Below are 24813 nucleotides of genomic sequence, written 5' to 3'. Positions count from 1 at the left end.
CGCGAAAAAGCGATGTAAATATTTTCCCAAACTTCATCAGTGGATAAGCAAGAAAACACATTTTCTGTGAAATTTTTTATGCATTTCATAATACAGAACTCTCACAGAGACAACAAATGAACATTGTATTTAGCATGTATTTTCCCAATGCGAGTCCTTATTTCCAAAAATATATAACTGATTGACGTAAAATTTAATGTTTTTATGACAAAAAAAATGCTTAGTTTTTTTGCTACGTTATGATGATAGTGCTTCACAGCGTATTTTTGGAAAAGTTAACATGTCACGGAAATTGGGCCCTAGGTAATATGCAAGGCTTCTTGGTAGTCACGGTGTTATATGTCTTTCCTTCGCACTTAGCCCTTTTTGGCTTACCAAGTCGAATTAAAAACCCTTCATGTTACCAGAACTGAAAAAATGTCGAGCTCACATGACCAAGTTTTAATTTTACATGCCAAACTTTGAGAAAAACCCCACCATAATCCAACCTGTAAACCAGTGATTCCTAAACAGTGTGTCGGGGTACATTCGTGTGTCGTGAGCGCTCTTCAGGTGTGCCGTTGGAAGTTATCCAATTTTATGTAATTGCTAAAAAAATATATATATATCTTTATTCATCTATTTGTGCCAGTGAGACACAATGACAGAGGGAAGAAAAAAATAATCTTCTTCTATTGGATGGCAGGAAGTACATACAGTAATTAATCTATCCATTTTTGGTGACATTTACTTTTGTCGGTGTTCCGTGGGATTTTTCAATTGTAAAATTTGTGCCTTGGCTCTATAAAGGTTGGAAATCACTGCTGTAAACCATGTCCTCCACACATTTTGGGAGTACCAAGATGGCGGCCAACTGGCTTCAACCAATCGACACGGCTTGATGTGGATGCGCTATCAAGTCTTTTTTTTTTTTTAGATCAATGGCCGGAGCACCTGTCAACCAGAATCAGAATCAATGGCCAAGTGTGTAAAAATAATAATCACTATATTGGGTCCCCCGCCCAGTTTCTGTCTTGGATAGGTTAGTTTTTAGTTTCTCAATTAAATGAGGATGCCACAGTCCCATTCCTGCAGATTCCCATGGTCTCCTTTCACTCCATCTTTTTATTTACTCATGGAATGTGCAGTTTTCTGTAATTAGTACCAAAGCACAGAAGAACTGTACAAACAATAAATGTTACATGAATACATGTCCGATGCTGCCATGGGTTGTTGCTTCCAACTCTCCCTCGCATGAATGAGATTTATTTGTTCGATGGTCCTTGTCAAGCTTTGTACTTAATTAATGCGGAAGTAAGAGTGTTCTAAAGACCTCCAAGTTTCCAGTCAGTCTTCAATCACAACAAGGAGATTTTCGTCCGCCTTGGCAAGCAAACACTTAAAAGACTGTAACGTGTTGATCGAGAGGACGCATCCATCCATGGTCACCAAAGCTTGAAGAATGATGTCTGTAACGTCCGCATTAATTCTGCTTTCCATTTTTCCACTTTGCAATTTCAGCTATTAGTTTTGGTCATCCCCGCGTGGCGACAGCAGCACGGGCTGAATGATTCTTCATTCTTCTCCTTTATTCTCCTTTTGGAACAGTTAAATCCTCGCTCCCTTTGCCACAGGTCAGTCTGACCCAGCTAATTAAGTTCCCCTTGAATAGACTCCTCTCTCCAAAGATTTGGAAAGCGGGCTGTCTTTTTTTCTTCCTTTCAAACAAAACTCAATGTGAAGCAAGGCCATGTGAAGACGAATTGAAGAGCCCCCCCCCCCTTTTTTTTAAATCCTTATTAATAAAAAACATCTTTGGTTAGGCAGGGTGAGTTCTTTTCGAGGCTGGTTCGTGGCTCAGATGTGCAACGCTCACTACAATCGCGCAATGGTACTCGGGACCCCGAGGCGCTCGTGTTTCTAAGCAACAAGGAATAAAGTGAAAGCCTTTTGAAAAAAAATATTAAAGGATTTAGAAACTCTTGGACCACAGTGATTTATTTTGCTGGAGAGAGAGGCTCATTTTTTTTCTCAAGCGAAGGAAGCACTGCATCTCTAACCTGACGGCAGCATCAGCAGAGCACAAAGGTGAGCAGTGTGAATACTTTTAATTTCATTTTTGAAAAAGGGGGCGGGGGGCAGTTCCTTGTTAGAAAAACAGGAGAAAATGGGATTTATTGTGTACTTTTTAAAAACTATTCACACAGAATGTACAACTAAAGAAATATCTGAAAAGTATGTTGAATATGTAGGAACAAAATGTAAATGCAAATTCTATTGGAAGTAGGATTTTATGGGTGAGAATATATTGGCTGGAAATATACAGCAAAAAGGAAACTAAGCAAAAAAAATCTCTAATTAAATGAATGACTTTTTTTTCCGGTGGGTCTCATAATATTATCAATATCTAACTATATTTTGACTGTGACTATATTGTAAAAGTAAAGCTTTTGAATATATTGTTTGAGGTGTGTTGTGCAACATTATTATGTATGGCTTTCTGTGTAATGAGGCTGTCGATAGTGTTAAAAATCAGTTATTATACTGTATATTATACTGTATATGATACAGTATAATAAATAAATGTAGCACCTAAAAAAAAAAAAAAACATTCTCTCCAAGTGCCACCATTACGACCAAATCTAAAATTGTAGTGGGCCAAAGTTTTCCCAAAAATACATTTATTATTAAATATGAAGAAAAAGAAAAAAAATAGTCTGAAATAAAAATGAAATATATTGCGCATCAAAGTTCAATGAACTTACCCAAATGTATATGTTTAAAAGCACACAGCTCTAATGAAGCTAAAAACAAATGTATTGGACTTAAGTTAGGTGGCACGGTGGGTCAGCTGGTAAACCATCGCGCTCACAGGTCTGAGGTCCTGGGTTTGATCTTGCCTGCGTCGGTTTCCTCCGGGCACTCCGGTCTCCTCCCTCATCCCAAAAACATGCAACATTAATTGGACACTCTAAATTGCCCCTAGGTGTGATTGTGAGTGCGGCTGTTTGTCTCTTTGTGTGCCCTGGGATTGGGTGGCAATCACTTCAGGGTGTACCCTGCCTCTTGCCCGTTGACAGCTGGTATAGGCTCCAGCACTCCCTGCGACCCTCGTGAGGATAAGCGGCAAAGAAAATGGATGGATGAACTTGAGTGAATTTAAGTAGTACCGAATTGAACTTTGGGGGTGATTCTTTTGTGCACCAGTGGAAGGAGGGTACCAACAGTAAGTAGTATTCATACCTCACTTTGTGAATCAACGTTTGTGATGAAGGCTTTTGTGGTCACAAATGGATGGTCACTGTTTGTTCCTCTGAGGCCAAAACATTAGGTACAATGTCACTGCCGGAGGTGCTCGGCGTCGGCCATACTGCGGGTTGCCCGGTGTCAGACGGGGCCGCTTTATTGCTTCTTCTTCTCTTGCTGCTTCTCCTCGCCGCCTGGGAATGGAGACACTGGTCACACATACCAGGTAATGCAGCTGTACACAATAGAAACAGTCATGGAAGTAATGGCACACACCTCATAATCCAACCAATCTAACCATCCTCAGGTCCACAAAGCCGTGACTGGAAGAGTTTAGAACTGCACCGATCCCCAATCTCGATTCCGTCAAAGCCACCCAGCAATTTTCAAACACATGTAATCTATTTCAAAACAAATTTCAGAGTTCACTATACAGGATCTTAAAAGAATGATTACACCGCCACGTAAAGGAGATTCGTTAGCCCATCCATGGCATTTCCCATTATGAGTTTGCATTAGGCTAATCAGAATATAGAATATTATATATCTATCCATCAATATAGAAATTGATGGATGGGCGGTTCAAATCATCTTCTTCTTTCAGGTCCGTCATTTCTAGCAGGACTCGGTCCGGTTCTTTCCTACACTCGGTTTATCTGGACCGGCATAGGAACGGCGAGCAACTACTACAACAAGAAATACGGCAGCATCGTGCGGGTGTGGATCGACGGCGAGGAGACCCTCGTCATCAGCAGGCGAGAACCCCACCCCCCCTGGAGAAAGAAGTACAAGTGTGTAATTAACTCGGTTAATTAAATCGAGCTTGTCTTCCAGGTCCTCTGCGGTGTATCACATCTTGAGGAGCGACCACTACGTCGCCCGATTCGGGAATAAAAATGGCTTGGAGTGTATCGGGATGGAAGGCAGGGGAATTATTTTTAACAGTAACGTGGACCTCTGGAAAAAAGTGAGGAGTTATTTTTTGAAAGGTGAGGAATTATCTAGCTTGTTTGTGTGCAACTTGGATGGCTTTTTCATTTTGTTTTTTTTGTAAGGTGGCAGCCATTACATTCAGGGAAGAATGGAACGATTGGTGACATTATCTGATGAATCCTACTAATAATGTTTTCAAACAATCTTTGACTGTGCTACTATGCACTGCTGCCTTGAGATATGACTTTAACCGCTCATAACTCAAAACATTCGGATCCCAAAATCATTTTTACCCATTGAAATGAATGGAAATGTATGCTATTTATATATTTAGAATCATTTTGTACTGACTGTATTTGGTGTTTTTGGCCCACAAAAAAGTAAAAACAACATTTTCTAATGTCCTATTGATTTTATGGATCAATAAAGTGTTTCAATTCAACGTACATTCTGATTTGATGACAGACCCCTCCCCTTGTTAGTCTGTTAAATCGAGGTTTGGCTGTATATTAAAGAGAATCTAAGAAATGAAACAATTTGTGCATCATGACTAAATTACTGCAGCTCATTCTTTTAATTGTGACTTGGCCATTGGCCGGCAGTCTGATGCAGATTTTCATTTAACTACTGTTAGTGATTCAATAATAAAGAGTCACAGCAGTCATTTTTCACAGACGGTAAAGAATATATATGTGAGTATTGTCATATTGTCTGCCTCCATGTGTTGCTGTACCATTTGTGTGTTCATGTGCAGCCCTGACAGGACCCGGTCTAAAGAGGACAGTTTCTATCTGCACGAGTTCAACAGCAGAACATCTGGACAACCTCCAGGACATGACGGACCCGTCGGGACACGTGGACGCTCTCAATCTGCTGAGAGCCATCGTGGTGGACATCTCCAATAAACTGTTCCTTGGGGTGCCGCTCAATGGTCAGATGCGGATGCGCGTCTTTGTTTGCCTGACAGTCAAACTCGCAATCCAAACTTTCTTTCCTGTATTCCAGAGAGGGACTTGCTGGTGAAAATCCAAAACTATTTTGAGACATGGCAAGCGGTGCTGATAAAGCCGGATATATTCTTCAAATTTGGATGGCTCTACAATAAACATAAAAAAGCAGCGTAAGATGCTATCACACTTAAAAATCTTCCAATCCAACAATTAGCTTGATGTGATATGTAAGAGAAGACGAGAGTTTGAGGAACAGAAATGGCCTCCTTCTACAGTCCAATTTTGGACCAGCGAAGAATACTTTAAGTTTTGTTCTACCATCAGGCAGGAGCTACAAGATGCAATGGAACTCCTTCTTGACTTCAAAAGAGAGACCGTTAAAGAAGCCGACAAGCTGGATGACGAGCTTGACTTTGCGACGGAGCTCATCTTCGCTCAGGTGATTTTCGCATTTTCTTCCTTACAAGGGCAACTATGCCATTCGGGGGAGTGCCCCACTAGATCTGACACAAAATACAGCGCAGCTCTTCACATTCACCGCTTATTCTAAGTCAGTTTCGAGGTGAGCTGGAGAATATCCCAGCTGATGTTGGACAAAAATCACACGACTCACTGGGCTGGTCGCTTGTCAGTTGCGAGTCATGTGGCGCTAACCAAGCATTCAAACAGTCACAGCTTTTTGGAGAAATGAAACTAACATGCATGTTTCTTTTTTTTAAATGTGGAAGTGAGAGGAAACTGGAATAGTTATAATTCTGTGCGAGACGGACGACGGATCCAATTTGGCCAACATCAAATGGATAGGTTTAAGCTACGGAACAAAAAGTATAGAAAAAGCATGGATGGATCTCAAACATTACAGTTGTAGTTTTGTGTCCCGTTGGTGCAGCCCCATTTGTGTCACATCCAAACCCACTGACGCACTCTGACCTGACCCCCGAACAGAACCGAGGGGAGCTCTCTGGTGACAACGTGAGGCAGTGCGTGCTGGAGATGGTGATCGCCGCTCCAGACACGCTCTCCATCAGTCTCTTCTTCATGCTGATGCTGCTCAAACAGAACCCCGAAACGGAGCACAGGCTGCTAGAGGAGATCGATTCTGTCACCAGTGAGTTTAAAATGAAGTTTGTATTCGCCAGCCTTCAGTGGGGACGTACCTAAACGGATCCAGAAAGAGAGCTCGAGAGACAAACTAGCGAGTTTCGGGAAGGCCATTCTCTCCGCAGGATGTCTAGTTTTTCTGGAAAAATCCACCCTGAAAAGATATTTGTAGTTATGTATAAAACAAAGTCAATCCCGCCCCCTTTTTTGCGTCTTTGTGTCATTTTCAGAATGTAGGTTATAAATTAGGTTTCTGTGTATTCAATTGCTTATAATTTTATCTATCGTGTCCATCTGCAGAGAAGGCCTCCACCGTTGGTGTTCATGGGTAACATTTAAAGGTGATATTTGACCTTTGACCCTTGCCATTGCTGTTGGCAGGGGAAAGTGGAGAAGAAAATGTGGATTATGCACATCTGAAGGTGCTGGAAGTTTTCATCAATGAGTCATTGAGATATCATCCTGTGGTTGATTTCACCATGCGTAAAGCTCTGGAAGATGACGTCATCGAAGGCATCAGGATTAAAAAAGGAACAAACATCATTCTTAACATCGGTCTCATGCACAAGACAGAATTTTTCCCTAAACCCAAAGAGTTCAACCTCCGCAATTTTGACAAAACGGTTGGTGGGTCAGCGTGCAATTACAAAAAATGCTCAAGTCAATGTCAAACGGTGATATTATCTCTCTTCACAGGTTCCCAAACGTTTCTTCCAGCCGTTCGGATGTGGGCCTCGCTCCTGCGTGGGCAAGCACGTCGCCATGGTGATGATGAAGGCCATCCTGGTGACGCTCCTGTCGCGTTTCAGCGTGTGCCCTCGCCAAGGCTGCACCATCAACAGCATCAGGCAGACCAACGACCTGTCCCAGCAACCAGTGGAAGACGAGCACAGCCTGGCCATGCGCTTCGTCCCGAGAAGAACGCGACACGCGTACGCGCTCCACGCCGACACCGTCAGTCCTGACTCCCTGCTCGAGTGAAGAATCATTTCGCATTTTTAGCTCATTTGTAGCAGGTGGTGAAACTTCACAGTAAATTGGCCCCGTAACTTGGGCTGTAACATCTGGAAGGCCACATGTAAAGCACTGCAAATAATTGTGTTCATGTTAAAAGTAATATTTACTAAAATACAGTCATACATTGTATTATCAGTAACCGCAGGCTTATTGTACCAAAATAAACCTGCTCATTACAGTGGTGCCTTGAGGTACGAGTGAACCATCGTCACAGTTCTTCTGCCGTAAGATAGCTGGGATAGGCTCCAGCACTCTCGTAACCCTTGTGAGGATAAGTGGCTCAGATAGTGGATGGGTGGATATTTGAACGAAATGGTGCAGCAACAGATGTCGCCAAACAATATAGCAATGCCCAAAGCCATCTACTGCATTCTTTATACTGAGTCACTCATAGTCGTCTTCGTTTGTGTCTGCATGTTAATCTTAAACCGCATGCAGAGGCAGTGCAGTCCATTAATCATGACGCACAAACGTTTTACTGCTTTAAATTTAATGTATTTATTCCATTACTGTCAACATATGGTTATATTTTGTTGGCTGTTTTGGGTGGAGTGGAATTTATTAATGGCATTTCAATTCATTTCAATGGGGAAAGATACCTCCATTTTGAGTGACTAGCATGGTCAGAGAATAAATTAAAGTAATTTCTCAAGACATCACTGTATTGGAAAAATACATTTAAAATCAAGCAACACTAAATTAAACATCAGTAGAATTTCAGGAAATATGTTGTTTTAGACATTTTATTGTCATATGACACATCACACATTTTAACCCTGTGGTGCATAGCGATCTTTGGTCCTGTAGTCCACTGGACTGGACAAGTCTGTAACATTACGAAGAGAGAGAAAAAAAATCATCCTTTTGGGAAAAAACAATTTTTTTTTCATGTCCTTATAAGAATTAAAAAAAAAAATCTTGACCAAGGATTTCATAATTGATGTAGCAGAGGATTAAGTTTTTCTTGTAATTACAATGTAACACTTTAATTATGCCAATTGTCATCTGATATGCATCTTGCTGGATTTTATATATACATATTATAATTAATTACAATGGTAATGTATATATATATATATATATATATAACCATTCACAAGATGAACAACAAAACTGATATTTAACATTCCTGTCTGGCATCGTTATGAACCTTTATGTGAACTGAAAATAAAATGTTGTGACATAAAGTTAACTATTCATTTGTTTTACACTCATTGTAGACAAGGAAATGACCCACGAAATCCAATCATCTTGGGCTTGATTTTGTGGGATTTTGTATATGTGCATCAGATGCTCTGCAATCTGAACCATTACTTCCTTCAGTACCACAGGCACAAACCAAACATGCCACCTTGGCTTAAGAAATACAAATAAAAATCTATTCCCACACTTTGTATCACTATAAATTAAAATATCTTTTTTAAAACATAATTATATTTTTTGTATATAATTTTACAAAAACAACACAATAACAGTAAAACACAAACAAAAAAAAAACAGTATGCACAGAAATAAGAGTGCTGAAAAAAAGCACAGTTCACAAATAATTCACATTTTTTTCAAAAACTCTTCTAAAGGTCTCAATATGTCCTCAAATTCCTGAGCTCTTCCTCTCGTAATATATGTGAGTCTTTTCAGTGCAACACAAGATGCCATTTCCAACATCCATACTTTTATTGGAGGAACGTCCACTTTTTTCCAAAATAATGCAATTGTTCTCCTGGCCTGCAGAAGACCAAAGTCTATAAGCGTGGCCTTCTTTTTATTAACAGCAAAATCCTTGGGATATATACCTAAGATACACAGTGTTGCGCAACTATTATAGAAATTGTCTGAACAATAGATTTCCAATAATCTTTGACTTTCCAACAATCCCATAAACAATGATATAAAGTACCCTTGTCATTAGAGCACTTACTACACGTGTCTGGAATGTCAGGGGTCCACTGATGAAGTTTAACAGGAGTCACATAAGTCCTCATCAGCCATTTATATTGTAATAGCCTCATTCTAGTATTTATTGTTTGTTTTTGTGCTTTAAGGCATGCATGTTCCCAATCAATTACTTCAATATTTTCTTTAATATCTAGTTTCCATGCCTCCAATCTATTTTTACTTGATTCTGTATCATGTGAGACTAGAGATTTATAGAACATAGATATCTGCTTACATCCATGCAAACCTGACTGGACAATATCTTCTAAACTGGACAAAGGGGGTTCATACATTATGTTTTTGATTTATGCTGACAAAGTGTTTTAACTGCAGATATTTGAAAAAAGGCTTATTGGGGATAATTTCACCATTTACATAAAGGTCACCTATTGATTTTATACCATTATTTGCCCATAATTTAAAACCCCCATCTGCTCCTCCAGCTTTAAAAGTCGCATTACCCCATATGGGAGAAAAGCGTGAAAGTAAAGGAGTGTCCCCTATATGTTTGTGTGATTTATACCAGATATCTATAGTGTTTTTCAAAAATGGATTCTTGGTCTGCCGTTTTAATACTCTATTCTCATCAGAATATAAATAATACTTTAATAGAAGGTGTGGTACTGTTGCTTGCTCTACTTTTACCCAAGAGGGTGATGGTGACGTTGAAAAATAATACATAGCTGAGCGTAGTTGAGCAGACCAGTAATACCATTTAAAATTTGGAAATTGTAACCCTCCAGTTTCATAAGGCATCTAAAGCAACCGTAGTCTTAATCTGTCTTTCTTATTATTCCAAATAAAATTCAGGAGCATTCTGTTTAGTCTAGTGAAAAAGATGTCAGGTAATGGAAGAGGTATGGTTTGAAAAAAAAGTGAAAATTTCAGCAAAACGCTCATTTTAACTATGTTTATACGTGCCAACATTGAAATTGGCATAATCATTCACCTGTCTAATAACTTTTGGACCTCCAAGATTAAAGGGTCATAATTAACCTGAACTATATTGTTAACATCAGGGGAAATTTTGACCCCCAAATAAATTAATCCATCTCTCGTGTTCAAAAAAGGAGTGTTAACCACAGGATTAAGTCTCTCTTCAGTACTTAAAAATAAAATGGATGACTTTGTATCGTTAATCACATAACCTGAGAAACTACCAAACTTTTTAATTTGCTCCAATAAATTTGGAAGGCTCGTGGATAACTTAGTCAAAAAGAGAATGACGTCATCAGCAAAAAGAGAGATTCTGTGATCTTGATCACCAATTTGGATGCCCGTCAAGCCTCTATCCATACGAATCGACATGGCCAAGGGTTCTAAGGCTAGAATGAACAACATTGGGGAAAGAAATGCTTTATAAAATTCTATAGTCAGTCCATCGTGCCCAGGAGCACGATTAGTGCTAATACTTTGAATGGCAGCAGAAATATCTTCTTCTGTCAGATGGTTATCTGAGTTTTGCTTTGCCTCCTGTGATAGCACTGGAAATACAAGTGAATCAAGAAATGCATCCCTCTCAAATGAAGTCTGTTGTATCTCGGACAAAATACAATATCATCCAAACAGTGACTTGGATTAACACAATGTCTGTGCAACTTAAACTAAACAACACAACATGAACTTTTTTAGACAAAAATCTATAAAACATCCCCATCCCTTACTCTAAGTAAAACAGATATGGGGACTAACATCGATCCACCTTAAAGACGAGTGGTAAAACTATTCAAGCAAACGAAAAATGGAAACATAAATGGTGGCATCCACCCAACCCGCCAATAAAAAAATAAATAAACAATACAATAAGAAATCTAGCATACCCGAAACTTACTACTCTTTTTCCCCCTCCACAAAAATAAATAAGTAATAGGTCAAACTAACTAAAAATGACCAATTTTGACCAAGCACACACTGAGCAATAACTATATAAGCTAAACCAAAAACTGGTAGAGGGGCACAATTTATAAAGGTCTGACATTAGAATGCATCATGAATCTCACCATAACGTTCAAGTGATTGTCTGATAAAAGTCCTCAGCTTCTCTAGGCGTGGCAAACAGCTGTATTCTTCCTTCGTGTAGGACTCTCAACTTGCAGGGGTAAATCTGGAATCCACGGTAAAGCCCTTTCTCCACAAACTACTTTCTCACCGCGTTAAACTCGTTGCGTTGGCGCATGGTTTCGACCGACAAATCTGGTGCAAATGTGAGCTTGTTTTATTCACGGGTAAGGTTGAGCTGCCTAGCGGTGCGTAGAACAAATTCTCTGTCTTGAAACTTCCGAAATCAAATGATCACAGCTCTACTTTGCCCTGGTTTGGGCCGCGCCAGAGTCCGGTGTACACGCTCAAGAGTGAAGCTCCTGTCACCGCCTAGTTCCAACCATGTTGGTAACTCGTGCTCCACAAACTCCAACAAGGACCGATTCATTTCAGCATTTTCACGTAGGCCAAACAGACGAAGGTTTTTGCGGCGCCCCCGGTTCTTAAAATCATCCGCCTTGGTTTCCAAAAGAGCGATACGTTTAGCAGCAGTAGCTAGCTGCGCTTTAACCACCTCCAAATCATCTTCCAAGGATGATATACGCTCCTCGGGTTCAGTTACAGGCGTTGTGTTTGAGGCTACGTTGTTCCTGACCTCAACCATGCTTTGCTTCAAAGCGTTGATAGAGTTGTTCATGTCTTTCAAATGGCAGTTTGTGGTGTCAAACTTGGAAACAAAATCCGAGCGGAGGGCTTTTAGCTCCGTTAGCACAGCCGCCATGTCTGCCACGCTTTCACAGGCCTCGTCGTGCTCTTCTCCGTGCTGCTGATTAGATTTTCGCTTTTGCGTGCCACGAGTCCGGCCAGAGCTTTTAACACTGGTCGTTGATGTGGTCTCAGACATTTTCCAAAGTCACTCTTACACTTTTATTTGGGTAGTTAAATGTTTTTATGCGGAGTTGAGCGGAGCCTCAATATTATGCTGCCATCTTGTTTCGCTGCTCGACAGCGCCCCTGTAAATTAAAATATCTGACACATAATCTGTAACAGTGTAAATTAACAGCACACTGTTTCATTTCACTCTATTTAAACTCATGTAAAATACTTTCCTTGTGAATATAAATCCAATAAATATACTCATTCAATACTGCGAGAATGCAAAAATATAATTGTTCTTGCCCACCTCTCACTAAACGGACAACCAGAGAGGGGAGTGCAAAGATTTAAACAAAACATGACAATTGCACATGTGATAGAAAGCCATCAGCATTACTTTGGAGACAAAATATGTCAGCTTCATTTAAATCAGTCTGTCTCTGCTTTACAACTTCAGTAGTGAAATCCTGAATTGAATTTACCGAACAAAGTGTTGTATTTTCCCTCTAATCCTGCAACAGGTTTTAAGATTTGGTAAATGACAATCCTCGAACATTTTATGTAAAGCAATCCAAGAAAGGGGTTTCTTTCCTTTTCAAGTATTCAGCATTGATGCATTCAACATTTGAAGATGTTATACTGATGGTTCAATGATTTGGCTCCAGAACTTACGAAAGCAATCAGCTTTACAACAACTTAAAAAAATTTCAAACATATGGATTTTTTTTTTTTTTTAAAGAAAATCAAATCTTCTTTAACTAGAAATGAATTGTTGGCCACAACATTAGGTACACTTGCGACATACAAACACCTCCATTGGTTTTAATTGCGATATTAATTGAACATTGTGTTTCCTGCAGTTTGCAGTGTGCGACATGCTCTGAAGTGTTTCTAATAGTTTGACCTTGTGTATCTCAATAACTATGTCAGAAATGAAAATTATCCTGGGTATACTGAATGTGTAGGCAAAGTAGGGGGAAAAAAGCAGGGAGCAGGTGGAGGAACAATTAGAAAGATGGAGGCACACACTGGAAAGGAGAGGAATGAAGATTAGCCAAAGTAAAGCAGAATATATGTGCATAATTAAGAGGCGCGTTGGGGGAAGGGTGAAGCTCCAGGGAGAAGAGATACCGAGGGTGGACGACTTCAAATAGTTGGGGTCAACAACACAGAGCAATGGAGTGCAGTAAAGAAGTGAAGAAATGGCTCCAAGCGGGGTGGAACAGTTGCCGGAAGGTGCCTGGTGTTCGTAACAGAAGAGTATCCGCTAGGATGAAGGGCAAAGTTTATAAAAGAGTGGTGAGGTAATCCATGATGTACAGATTAGAGACAGTGGCACTGAAGAAACAACAGGAAGCAGCACTGGGCAGTGGCAGAAATGAAGATGTTGAGAGTGAACAGGTTGGATAGGATTAGAAATGAGTTAATTAAAGGGACAGCCAAAGTTGGATTTTTTGGGGACAAGGTTTGAGAGAACAGACTTCGATGGTTTGGACATGTTCAGAGGAGAGAGAGTGAGTATATTGGTAGAAGGGTGCTGAGGATGGAGCTGTCAGGCAAAAGAGCGAGAGGAAGACCAAAGAAAAGGTTGATGGATGTTGTGAGGGAGGACATGAAGACAGTGGGTGTTAGAGAGGAAGATACACGAGATAGGCTTAGATGGAAAAAGATGACACACTGTGGCGACCCCTAACGGGACAAGCCGAAAGGAAAAGAAGAAGTGTACTGTATGTGTAGGCGTACCTAATGTTCTGTCCAGCAAGTTTACAGAGGATGGGAAAATTATTATAATGCAGATACCAGCTATTAGATGCTCCCTTTCAGTTCTATGCTGTCTTCCTATGGTGCAGACGGAGCTGATGCAGCTCAGTTGTGAGTGTTCAAAGTTCCTGTAACGCTCGCTGACAGTGGTAGAGCAGGCAGTCGGGAAGGTCTGGGATCGGAGAGCGCAACCACACGGCCAGGGTGCCACCGTGCACCCGGCAGTGGATCAAACATGGCTGACTGCGCAGGACCTGGCAAGCTACAATGCTTTCCGTCCCTGCAGGGAGTGCAAAAAAATAAATAAATAAAATGTTTTTGTTCCAATGTAGGATATTCATACAAAAACTAATGGGCGGGATACAAAATTTTTACACATCACAACGAATCCCTGTCAAATACTAATATACGTATTGCCGTATTTAACAAAAAATTACTGTTTATAGGCTGGTGATAGGACATTAGCTGGAACATGCGAGAAGAACTGTTATCAAACCTCACACACATAGTACAGCATCAAAATTATATTTGCCTCTCCAAAGACAACCATAATCACCATGGCTAAAATACAGTAGCTACCCTGGTGACAACGTTCTTGCACCATCCCTGATGGTCATGGTAACAAAAGCTGTACTCTTCATCGTCCAAGTGGGTAAGGTGAGACAGAACCACCCCAAACTCCATTTAATTGATTGCTATCCGTCCATCCATCCATTTTCAGATCCGCTTATCCTAACAAGGGTCGCGGGAGTGCTGGAGCATATTCCAGCTATCAACTGGCAGGAGGCAGGGTACACCCTGAATTGGTTGCCAGCCAATTGCAGGGCACACAGAGACAGACAACAGACAATCACACCTAGAAGCAATTTAGAGTCTCCAATGAATGCATGTTTTGGGGATGTGGGAGGAAACCGGAGTGCCCGAAGTAAACCCACACAGACACGGGGAGAGAATGTAAACTCCACACAGACGGGGCTGGGATTTGAATCCGGCTCCTCAGAACTGTAACGTGCCGCCCTTAATTGATCGCTATTTATGCAGATTTCTGGGGAAAATTATTGCTAATTAAATTAAATATACTGTACCTAATTAATGTTTTTGTAGCAACTAGTCATTGTTTCAAAGGTTGGCAACCATAAATGGAAATTCAAGTGGGTGTCCCTGGCAGAAATGTGTTTTCCTCCGGGCAACAAGCAAAAAGCAGCAAACTGGTCTCTTAACAACAAACATTTCAAGAATATCCAGATTCAGTTCAGAAGACACTGCAAAGTTGTCGTTTCACTTGTAATTAGGATGTGTAAATATAATTACCTATGATTGCCACCACATGAAGGTTAAGTTTCCTCTCCAGCACTCCCAGCGTTGCTCTCAGAGGATCCTGGACGTCCGCAACGAGCGTCAGTTTCTGCTTCGTATCGTGTGAGAAAGCCAGCCACATTTCACCATAGTCCTCTGTGGACAGGGCCAAAGGCCTGAGAACAAAACAAATAAGCCTGACTAAAATAAGAAAATAGTCACACTATTCTGCATAGCAGCAAACGTTTCACCTGATGAAGGAGGAAAGCGGCAGTTTGTACGAGAACTGGGTTGTCTGACGAGGCCCATCGCCCAAGTTGAAGGAAATGAGGCCGGACACTTGAAAATGTACTGAAGGCCTCTTCACAGTCAGGGAGTACTGACACACTTGTACTTGGCAGCTCCTCACCTCCTCCACTGGGATCTCAGAGATACTGGACACCTGGCGAAAATAAAATACTGTGAAGCCGCTTTGGGGAGAGGTAAACTGAGTTTTCTCGCAAAAGGTCAACAGTGATCTTGTGCACTGATTTAAAAAAACAAAAAATGCAAGTATGATGTCATACAATCGTTTTCTTGGAAGATCTAGTCTAGTCCTGACTCATGTCAGTGAAATTGTCTGCACAAAGAAAATTCAGGCAGTTGTTAGCAGTGTTTTTTAGTTTTTTGCGCCAACATTCCATGCTCCCCAGGAATTTTTAATGTAATAATTTGATCAGATGCATTGTGATGTATTAAGTCCAGCTAATTTCTAATTTACCTCAACATCTTCTGAGGTCAACTGCATAAGTAACTGTTGCACATCAGAGGTGGAGGAGTTGCAAACCCAAACAACCAGCACCAAACAGTCGTGTTTGTGCGCATGGCAGGCCGACAGCGCCACGCTGTGGCTGGAACAAAGTGGAGTGATCTCGGAGTGGGTCGCTCCGACGCAGTCAGCAGGGAGATGAGCGCTGGGAAGCAAGTCTTTCATTTCGATCGGTTCTTCAGTCTCGACAGAATCAGCAGCAATTGAACCATTGTCCCAGATGAGACTGGGCTCAGGTCGCTGCACATCACACTCAGTGAGCTTGTTCTCTGCATCGCAGGTACCGTTTTCAGCAGTGGAGCCCTTAGAACTTTCAGTAATCTGAGAAGGGGAGGGTTCTGGGTCCATGTTAGACTCCGACGGGATGTTACACAGCAGCTTATCGACACTGTTGGCAGCCGGGATGATGGAGTTGGATGTTTGTTGGCGGTCTTCTGTGGACAAGACCTCATCTTTAGCCTTTTTCCTGACCCTCTGGGATTTTGCCTCAGTTTTTCCCAACTGTATGAAGACAAAGAGTTGAACATTTTCAAATGCTGCCCACAATCACGAGGCACTTCTCTAATTTCAAGTTACAAATTTAGAAATAAATTACAAATAGTGAGGGAAGAATTTCATTTTTTACATTATCATTAAGAACTGTGCTGCATTATATGGAGCCCAAACCACTGAATGTAAGGTGCCATGTTTCTCAACTCACCGGGGACGAAGTCATTTGGGAGCCCAGGCCAACAAAGAGTGAGGACGCCAGCTGCTGTTTTTCTTGATCCGCGGCTGGCAGTGGGGTCTGGTTCTGCGATATGATCTCGCCAATCTGGTCGGTCGAATGGACCGGGTTGGGAACTTCAACCTTGGCAGATTCTTCTGCAGACTCCCTCTGAGCCAAGTAGCCCTCCCTCCCCCACACTCGCTTCACTTTATCCAGCTTTAGAGATGTTGTACTGAAATAGAGTAGTAGATATTTCGTTAATATTATACAGTATATCTACAGTCACTACAACTTTTGTGATGGGAATTCTTGTCTTTTGTATCCACCTTCCCTAAACCCTCTCTTTTTATCTATGGGACAATAGACTGAGGGGATTAATGGCGTGAAATGAGTCTTGGCTCAGCTCAAGGTTTGTTGCTTTGAATTTCTCAAGTGCTCGCTTAAGTGGAGTTTTGTTGCATTTTTAACTGTGCTGCATGGTAGAAATGTGGCTCTAATTTGTTGTAAAACTGCTCCAGTTGAAAAATAACCTTTTTTTTGGGGGGGGGTGTTATATATAAATTAATTGAAATATGAATTCTAGATCTCTGGATTGAGTTAAAAAAAAAAAAACGAACATTTTGAAGAGAGTGGACATGATCTTACATACCTTGCTTTGTACGAGGGGTCGGCGCTGTCACCCGACAGGCCAGAACTCACTGAGGGCAAGGTGGGAGATCGTCTGTCGTCTAAACTGCACGAGGACATATTGATGGGTAGCGACAGGCCGTAGGGTTCCAGGCTTAAAGCTGGGAAAGGAATAAAAACAGCATTAAAAGAGAGCACCTCCAACACACTCACATCATCAATATATATGTGGTTGATACTGAACCTTTTGCCTGACCGAGCGCTTCTTGACGTTGATGCGGAGACTTATAAGGAGCAGCACCGGCAGCCAGTGCTTCGGACACGTACTCATCCAAAAACGACAGAGAGGAATCCACCTGGAACAAAGCAACATCATTTAATGGTGAAAAACAAAAGCAGTACAGAATGCTGCCCTTTTACATGATCACCAAGTCCAAAGTTACGTTACCTCCAGAGACTCCATGTAGGCATCTCGAGGTAGCACCTTGGACTGCAACACGGGATTCAAGTGGAGGTTCTGTAGTTCCTGGGCCCTTTGTCTCAGCACTGTGTCCATGGAGCTGCTATATGTTTCGGAAATTCCCTGAAGCACAGACATACACGCTTTGCCCTCGCACAGCTTCGTCATCGCCAAGAGGACCCAGCTCTTGGTTTCACTACTGGCCTGCTTCAAGTCCAAAACCTTGGCCAGAAGTCTCACAACGGTGGCTGGTTCAAGACCTAGTCTCAAGTGAGAATATTCACCAAGGACCTGAAACCCAAACAAAAGACAGCTAGTATTTATCATTCTGAACAGTAACACGGCAAGATAAAGGGTACAGTAACCGTTAGGTGAACATGTGGCATTTAAAAATCCCATGCCATCCCAATCTGCGGGATTTGCACTACCCCACATGGATTTGCATCGATCCGCGTGAACTGCATTGACTTTCTATGTAATCATGCTGCATGAAATGCCCAAAACGCATCCGGTGGGCAAGTACCATGAGTGATCCCATAAATGAATGAACAAATCAGCACAGGCAATTAAACCCTATAGCTTCTCTTGCTGTTTCGGTTTCCCGGAGTGAAAGACCAACTGGAATAATTTGAAAAAAGGACATTCTGGGCATTTTCAACCCAATTTATTTTGCAAACCAAATAAAAGGATATCAAAGACTATCAAAAAAAAGGGAAGCACTGGGATCTTTAAAAGAACAGCTTCACCACAGTTTAATGTGGGTAACATTCCATAAAGTTATAGCAATTGTACTCACCCAGCTGATGACTTGAAGGAAGCGCTGAGGCAGCTTACTCGGCTCTCCTTGGAGCAGAGACACATAGGAATCCACTGCAAGAACACGTAACATCCTGTCTTGTTCCCCGTCCTCAAACCCTGGACCATTTGAAGTGTGTGGGAAATGTGGGACGATTAAAACCACCAAAGAAATTAAAGGAAATAAAATGCTTTCACAAAAAGTTTTTTCACCCTCTGAGATCAGTTTGAGGAAGTTGTTGGGGATGTCGGGCTGCATCAAGTCTCCACCGAGTGAGAACACAGTGGTCATTGTGTCAATTAACCACTTGTTGTCAGGTGCATATGTAGAATGTTTCATAGGAAAAGAAAAGACATCAACTCCAGGTGTGCATGTTTTTTGGAATGTAAGGATGGAAGGGAAGTGCCCGGAGAAAAACCACACAGGCACAGGGAGAATATGCAAACTCCACACGGGCAAGGCCGGATTTCAAGATGTGGCTCCAGAACAGCAAGTGTGAATCTCCTAACCTGGTGGTCATTGTGCCTCCCTCATCTTTGATTTAAAATAGCTAAACAAATAAATAAATAAAGTTGCAGTAACGTAAAGTAGTAGTACAACTTCCATCCTCACATTTTGAAATGGTGAATTTTAAAGATTTTGAGGAAATTTCTTGACAGGGCTCAATCGGTCACAATTCTCAAATGATTCAGGGATTATTCCCTATGTTAAAAGCGAGAACATTAAGGATGTTGAAAAAAACCCCGGTAATCCTAATAAATATAAAAACAGCTTTGGGTGCAGAATAGACAATCCTTAGCATTCATATTTATTGTTTCCTTCCACAATAACAAAGGATATTTTTCAGCCACTTCTGCAACCTTCCCCACCAGGTCAATGGTCGTGTAGTCATCTTTACTAGTGCGCAAGAACTCCAGCATTTTCTCCACAATGACGGTGACATTCTTGGCGTTTGTGATCCTAAAGAGCAACTCCAGTGTCTATGTGCAGACAAGAGACGATTCAGTATACAATTTAGAAAATCCACACTGAAACCAGCCTCTGTCTCACCTCACGTTTGATGATGAGGTCAGGATGATCAAGGCACTCTATGATGGTCATCTGATGCTGCAGGGCCAGTTTCGGATCCTGCTGGACCACGTAGGTGAGTGCTTTCAAGCCTGCAGGACCACCAACACATTTATATCGGAAAACAGAGTTTTTCTGAAAAAAATTCTTACCTATATATTTCAGGTTAATCTTTGGCGACAGAATAAAATTGCCAATACATTTTGCAGCTTTTTCCAGGAGTTCACCTTTTGGATGAATTGTGTAAATACATTTTACACACTCGTACAATATTGCTAGAGGAAGACGAATAAAAACAGAAATTAGCAAGTATTTGGAAACCACACGATTTATTGTTTCATATGTCATACCATAAGTGATGTTATGGTTCATCTCAGCTCTTCGTAAAGACTCGTCGAGGACTTCGTACATAATCCCACTTGTACTGTGTTGCACAAAAAACTGAGTCAGAGCAGAGCGACAGATGCCCCAAATCAATTTATCGGTAGACTCCGATTAATTACCTCTGGTCACACTTCCCAAGTAAGGAGAGTATCCTAAGAAGCTGAATTTGAAGCCAGGGAGCAGGAACACTATGATAGTTATAATCCATTGGCAGTTTTCCGCCCACCACTTGCTTCAATATGGAGACAAAACTGCTCGTCAAGTCCTTGTAACCCTCCGGGTTCTCCTAAAGGAAGGCGAAACCAACAGGAGAAAGACACATGATAAAGTAAGTCAAAGTGAAATGTGTTTATTTTGTTTTATCATATAATCCAGGTTACAGTAAAGTTTCAAGCTGCTACAGTACCTTGATCATCTGCAAGTAGATGTGCAGTGAGGCTGTCATAACACCTGGATCCTTGTCGCACAAAGCTTTGCGGAACTTGTTATGGATGTGTTGAACTTGATTGGGTGCGATTAGGTAAAACTTGTACAGTGCCAGAACTGCTTTTCGTCGAATGATTTCTCTGTGAAAAGGTAATCAGAAACCTAAAGCAGTCCTAAAAGGGAGCTTTTTACAACACAGTAGCACACAACCACACACTCAACGTGACCTGCTAATGAGATCTAACACATCAGCCATGTTGGGTGATTCTCAATGGATGCATAAATGACATGTAAACATCCATCCATCCATTATCTTGCCGCTTATCCTGACAAGGGTCACGGGGAGTGCTGGAGCCTAACCCAGCTGTCAATGGGCAGGAGGCGGGGTAAACCGTGAACTGGTTGCCAGCCAATCGCAGGGCACATTGAGACAAACAGCCACACTGACAATCACACCTGGCAGCAATTTAGAGTGTCCAATTAATGTTGCATGTTTTTGGGATGTGCCTGGAAAAAACCCACGCAGATACGGGGAGAACGTGCAAACTCCACACAGACGTGTCCGGGATTGAACCCGGGACTGAACCCGGGACCTCAGAACTGTGAGGCCAACGCTTTACCAGCTGATCCACCGTCCCACACATGCAAATATAAGAAAAGCATTTCTTACTTTGGGTGAGTGAGCTTCTCTTCCACTAGAGGGAGGACTGCTGGAATCATATCTTTGGGAAACAACTGGCTGACAATCGTTAAAGCCATGCACACTTCGATGAGGTTTGTACTCTGGAGATCCTAAGAGCATAAAAAGTCACGGACATGACTAATTCAATGTTAAAGCTCTACATTCTTTATTTAACAAAAAACAAAAACAAAAAAATTACCAACCTTTAAAACAGTATTCACAAGGAGGAGGAGGAGTTCATGATTTTCATTCAGAAATAAGGATACAGCAAGGTAACCTGGAAATGACACAAAATGTTTTCGAGGGAAAACAAGTAGCATTTTTTTTTTATCTGCATTGATATTCAGTTTGATATATCATTACAAAACATTTTGCTAGTAGCCAGAGGCTGAGCTGCGGTGTGTTTTTAGTCATGTCGTCGGAGTAGTAGTCATGTGGCGAGAGTGCAAAAAACTTAAGACCCCCTTTACTGAATATTGTGTGGAAAATCAGAATGTTATCAAATACATGTATCACTGTACCCCTAGTAATAACATTTCAGATTAACAAAAATATCAAATTAAAAGGCAAGGTGAACCTGGAATTCACATGAACTATTTCACTGCACAGGAGACCTTCAATTTGCGACAGAGTTTGATTTCGACGGCAGCGACATAACCTGAATTTGTATGCAAGTTTGAACGCAGCGTAGTCTATAATTTAACGACTTTAAAGTCGTTGTAAAGTCCGAATTACATTAAATCTTTGTATTGAAACCATCTCTCGGGCATAAGCACAAAATAATCAACTATGTATGGCAGTGACTGAGCACCAGGGCCGTCATTTGGGTTTTGACCCACCAGTTTAGAACCACTGGTCATACGTATTAGCGCTGGAACTGGGTACTGCTTTCTTTGCCTTTTTGGGGTACAGGCAATGGAAAATGGAAAGTGTAATCATAAACTAAAAACAGAACTAGAAAAGTAAAGATACAGCTGTTAAAACGTATAAGTTGCCATAAATAATATTGGGGGGGGGGGTGACACAAAGAATTGAAGAGCTAACCCTTCCAGGCAAAAGCAGTAACTTACCACTGCTGTTCATCACCATAGTGTAGTAAAGGCTGAGTAAATATTTTTCTTAACTTTAATATGTAGCATAGCAGTTAACTCGTTGGTACACGTGCAAAAAAATTTTTTAAAAAAGATGATGCAAGTAGTCCAACCCTTTCTTCTTCACTTCCATGAAAAAAGGTGACTTAAAAATTGCCTGTACAGTTTGTATATTTTCTGTCAACAATACGCTGTAATTAACATTTGAATTAAAACCACTTCAACATTACACTTGGTTTTAACATTTGTATGAACTTTTTTTGATCTAAGAGTATGTGGGTTAAAGAAATTCTATCACTAAATCAAAATGACAACACTGACGAGTGAGGAATTACTTTTAAATGACACACTTACCAACTCTCTTCTCCAATGCGGTGCCTTGTTGAGCCAATTTAATGGCATGAATGTAGCAGAAAGAAGCCTCATAGCCCAACATTTCACAATAGATGGCTCGCACCATGAGCTCCTTCATCTGCCTCTGACGATTGACACGTGATACCAAAATTTACCACGACACTTCACCTGTTATTGTGCAAGGGTCGAGAGTCTAATTAAAAAAAAAAGAAAACGAACCATGGATGTGTTGGGCGACGAAGCTTGATCTTTAATTGCAGTCAGTTCTTGTTGAATCAGTTTCTCTTCCTCCTGAACAGGATAACATTGAAAATATGTTCAAAGTAAAAGTTTGTAACAGTTTCTACATTACTGACAAAAAATTGATTTGTGATTACACTGAGCTAAAAATTCGTCTCATTGGATAGTACAATGGTGACAGTGTAAGACTGTCTCGTAGAGAATGTTATCACGTTTGTTAATCTAACTAGTTATTCTTCAATTTCTTAGATTTGCACCAATTAAAGGCCCCGATATGATTGTGTTAAATCGGCGCAAAAAGCTCAGTGAATGGTGTTTTTTTTTTTTTTTGAGGTGGGGGGGTGTATTATTTCTGGAATAAAGATTTATTAATTTGAGATCAAATATGTATGACTGGAGGGCAGCACGGTGAGACAGGTGTAGAGTCTTGGCCTCACAGTTCTGAGGCCCGGGGTTCAAATCCCAGCCCCGCCTGTGTGAAGTTTGCATGCTCTCCCCGTGGCTGCGTAGGTTTTCTCTGGTCACTCCGGTTTTATCCCACAGCCCAAAAACATTCCCTATACCCAAAAAGTTTTAGAATCCCAAAAGCAAATACATTTTCTCAAGGGAGCCACCGATCACGTCAAGAGTTTATACACTATGGATACAGGTCAGTGAACGTAGTACATTGCGCATTCCAACACACGTGCTTTATATTTGACGAGTTACATAAGGCGAAATATTTCGGGTGATTCAAACTCACATGCTTGGACGTTAGCTCTGTGATTCCTCTGATCAGGTTTCCGAGTTTCGAGGTGGAAGACAATTTGGCAGCCCCTGGTTGAGAGTCTAAAGACAGGAGGCTCGGCAGAGCTGTCAGCGTTTTCTCCACTACGTCGCTCATTTTGGCCACGAAGGGTCCACTCGGAAGCCGCCCCGCTTTCTATACGACACACTCGCCGATTCGTATATCCATCCCCGCCACGACGTGAAACACGAACGGGCAATATTTCGTGTCAGATGCTTTGATAAAACATAGGAAGAAAAATGCTTGGGCGACAGGCGGCCATTGTTGTTGTTCAATTGCGTCACTTCCGATATCGGAAAAAACTTTATTAGTAACAACAATTAGAACAGCAGCACTCAGTGAGCAAATACTGTACTCAAATTAATTTTAGCTGTGGTCCGTGTTGTAGTTATGTTTTTTCCAGTGTGTGTGTGTGTGTGTGTGTGTGTGCAAAGTAGATGAACAATTTCTTCATGCATTTATTTTAGATTAACTTTATTTGCTCTAGTTGGCCACATAAAATGACGTGCAGGAGAGATCTGGCCTTAAATCGGACGAATACTGTACAATAATTTTTTTTTGGTGAAAACATCATTGATAAGACAAATATAAATAACATTTCATAAGAAGTGACATCCCACTGTGATAGTCAAATGCAGTTTATTATGTTTATAATATCTGATAAACAGTCAATAGTATAACTGTACACTAAACTACAATAAAATAATTACAGTTAATATGAAATTACAGCCATTGGACAACTGCATGGAAATTAGTACATTCCATTTATTAGCATTTAGATATCTAGTGTGGACACGAGATGTAGTGATGTCTGCAGTGACTGGATATGCACGCAGAGCTTCTGTGGTTTAGATGTGTGGAAACGTGGCTAACAAAAACAACTCATGGTGATGAAGAAAACTTGATCTTGTCACTTTTAATTTTAATGTGCTTTTTTGTTACTTCAATAGTGGCAGTTCAGCTTCTTTTGTGAATGAAAGATGCTTTCTGTGGGAACAGGTTATGGACATCATTTTTCTTGCACTTGTTTTACATTATTGTACTCTATATTCATCGGCAAAACCAATCCAAAATAAAACTTCCAAGTCCATTTCCTCCAAGTTATTCTTGTGCGAAACAATCAATAATAAATAATGCCTTATATGCAGCACATACAACACATCACCATCGTGTCACTTCTATCCTACATTTAAATTCACTACGTTTTTTTTTTTTTTCACCAAATACATTTTGCATTTTGGGTTCTTCTGTGCAGTATTTATCCAATGATACCATCATAGTAAAGAGTAATTTGGCTTACTTGTTC

At 40.9% G+C, this 24813-nt stretch overlaps 2 protein-coding genes across 2 annotated transcripts; one reads left to right on the top strand and one right to left on the bottom strand.

Moving 5' to 3' along the window:
• Nucleotides 1-2126: 2126 nt before the first annotated feature.
• Nucleotides 2127-7617, top strand: LOC133502032 (aromatase). The gene is made up of 9 exons (XM_061822353.1): nucleotides 2127-3451; nucleotides 3830-3980; nucleotides 4060-4214; nucleotides 4913-5089; nucleotides 5164-5278; nucleotides 5433-5547; nucleotides 6054-6216; nucleotides 6591-6832; nucleotides 6906-7617. Exons 1-9 carry the CDS (start codon nucleotides 3274-3276, stop codon nucleotides 7188-7190), a joined length of 1581 nt encoding a protein of 526 aa, XP_061678337.1. The 5' UTR covers nucleotides 2127-3273; the 3' UTR covers nucleotides 7191-7617.
• Nucleotides 7618-8811: 1194 nt separating this feature from the next.
• Nucleotides 8812-24813, bottom strand: ap4e1 (adaptor related protein complex 4 subunit epsilon 1). Its single transcript, XM_061823080.1, has 21 exons — nucleotides 23463-24813; nucleotides 22700-22771; nucleotides 22481-22604; nucleotides 21239-21312; nucleotides 21024-21145; nucleotides 20334-20493; nucleotides 20047-20213; nucleotides 19894-19967; nucleotides 19696-19818; nucleotides 19526-19635; nucleotides 19316-19455; nucleotides 18688-18800; nucleotides 18476-18594; nucleotides 17668-17970; nucleotides 17464-17575; nucleotides 17242-17380; nucleotides 16584-16824; nucleotides 15836-16384; nucleotides 15327-15517; nucleotides 15091-15251; nucleotides 8812-14059 (listed from the first exon to the last, which is right to left on the bottom strand). The coding sequence occupies exons 1-21, from the start codon at nucleotides 23601-23603 to the stop codon at nucleotides 13899-13901; spliced, it is 3396 nt and encodes a 1131-aa protein (XP_061679064.1). The 5' UTR covers nucleotides 23604-24813; the 3' UTR covers nucleotides 8812-13898.

Source organism: Syngnathoides biaculeatus, chromosome 6 (genome assembly GCF_019802595.1).
Source record: "Syngnathoides biaculeatus isolate LvHL_M chromosome 6, ASM1980259v1, whole genome shotgun sequence".
NCBI lineage: Eukaryota > Metazoa > Chordata > Actinopteri > Syngnathiformes > Syngnathidae > Syngnathoides > Syngnathoides biaculeatus.
Note: the sequence above shows the minus strand (reverse complement) of the source record. Positions and strands in the feature narration are given on the sequence as shown.

Bases quoted from the DNA above. Each gene is read 5' to 3' on its own strand.
- LOC133502032 (XM_061822353.1), top strand. From the start codon at position 3,274: ATGGTCACTGTTTGTTCCTCTGAGGCCAAAACATTAGGTACAATGTCA. The intron at 3,452-3,829 runs GTAATGCAGCTG...TTCTTCTTTCAG, and splicing joins ACACTGGTCACACATACCAG to GTCCGTCATTTCTAGCAGGA. The intron at 6,217-6,590 runs GTGAGTTTAAAA...TGCTGTTGGCAG, and splicing joins GGAGATCGATTCTGTCACCA to GGGAAAGTGGAGAAGAAAAT.
- ap4e1 (XM_061823080.1), bottom strand. From the start codon at position 23,603: ATGAGCGACGTAGTGGAGAAAACGCTGACAGCTCTGCCGAGCCTCCTG. The intron at 20,214-20,333 runs GTACTGTAGCAG...GCCTTCCTTTAG, and splicing joins TCTACTTGCAGATGATCAAG to GAGAACCCGGAGGGTTACAA. The intron at 19,636-19,695 runs GTAAGAATTTTT...GTGGTCCTGCAG, and splicing joins GATTAACCTGAAATATATAG to GCTTGAAAGCACTCACCTAC.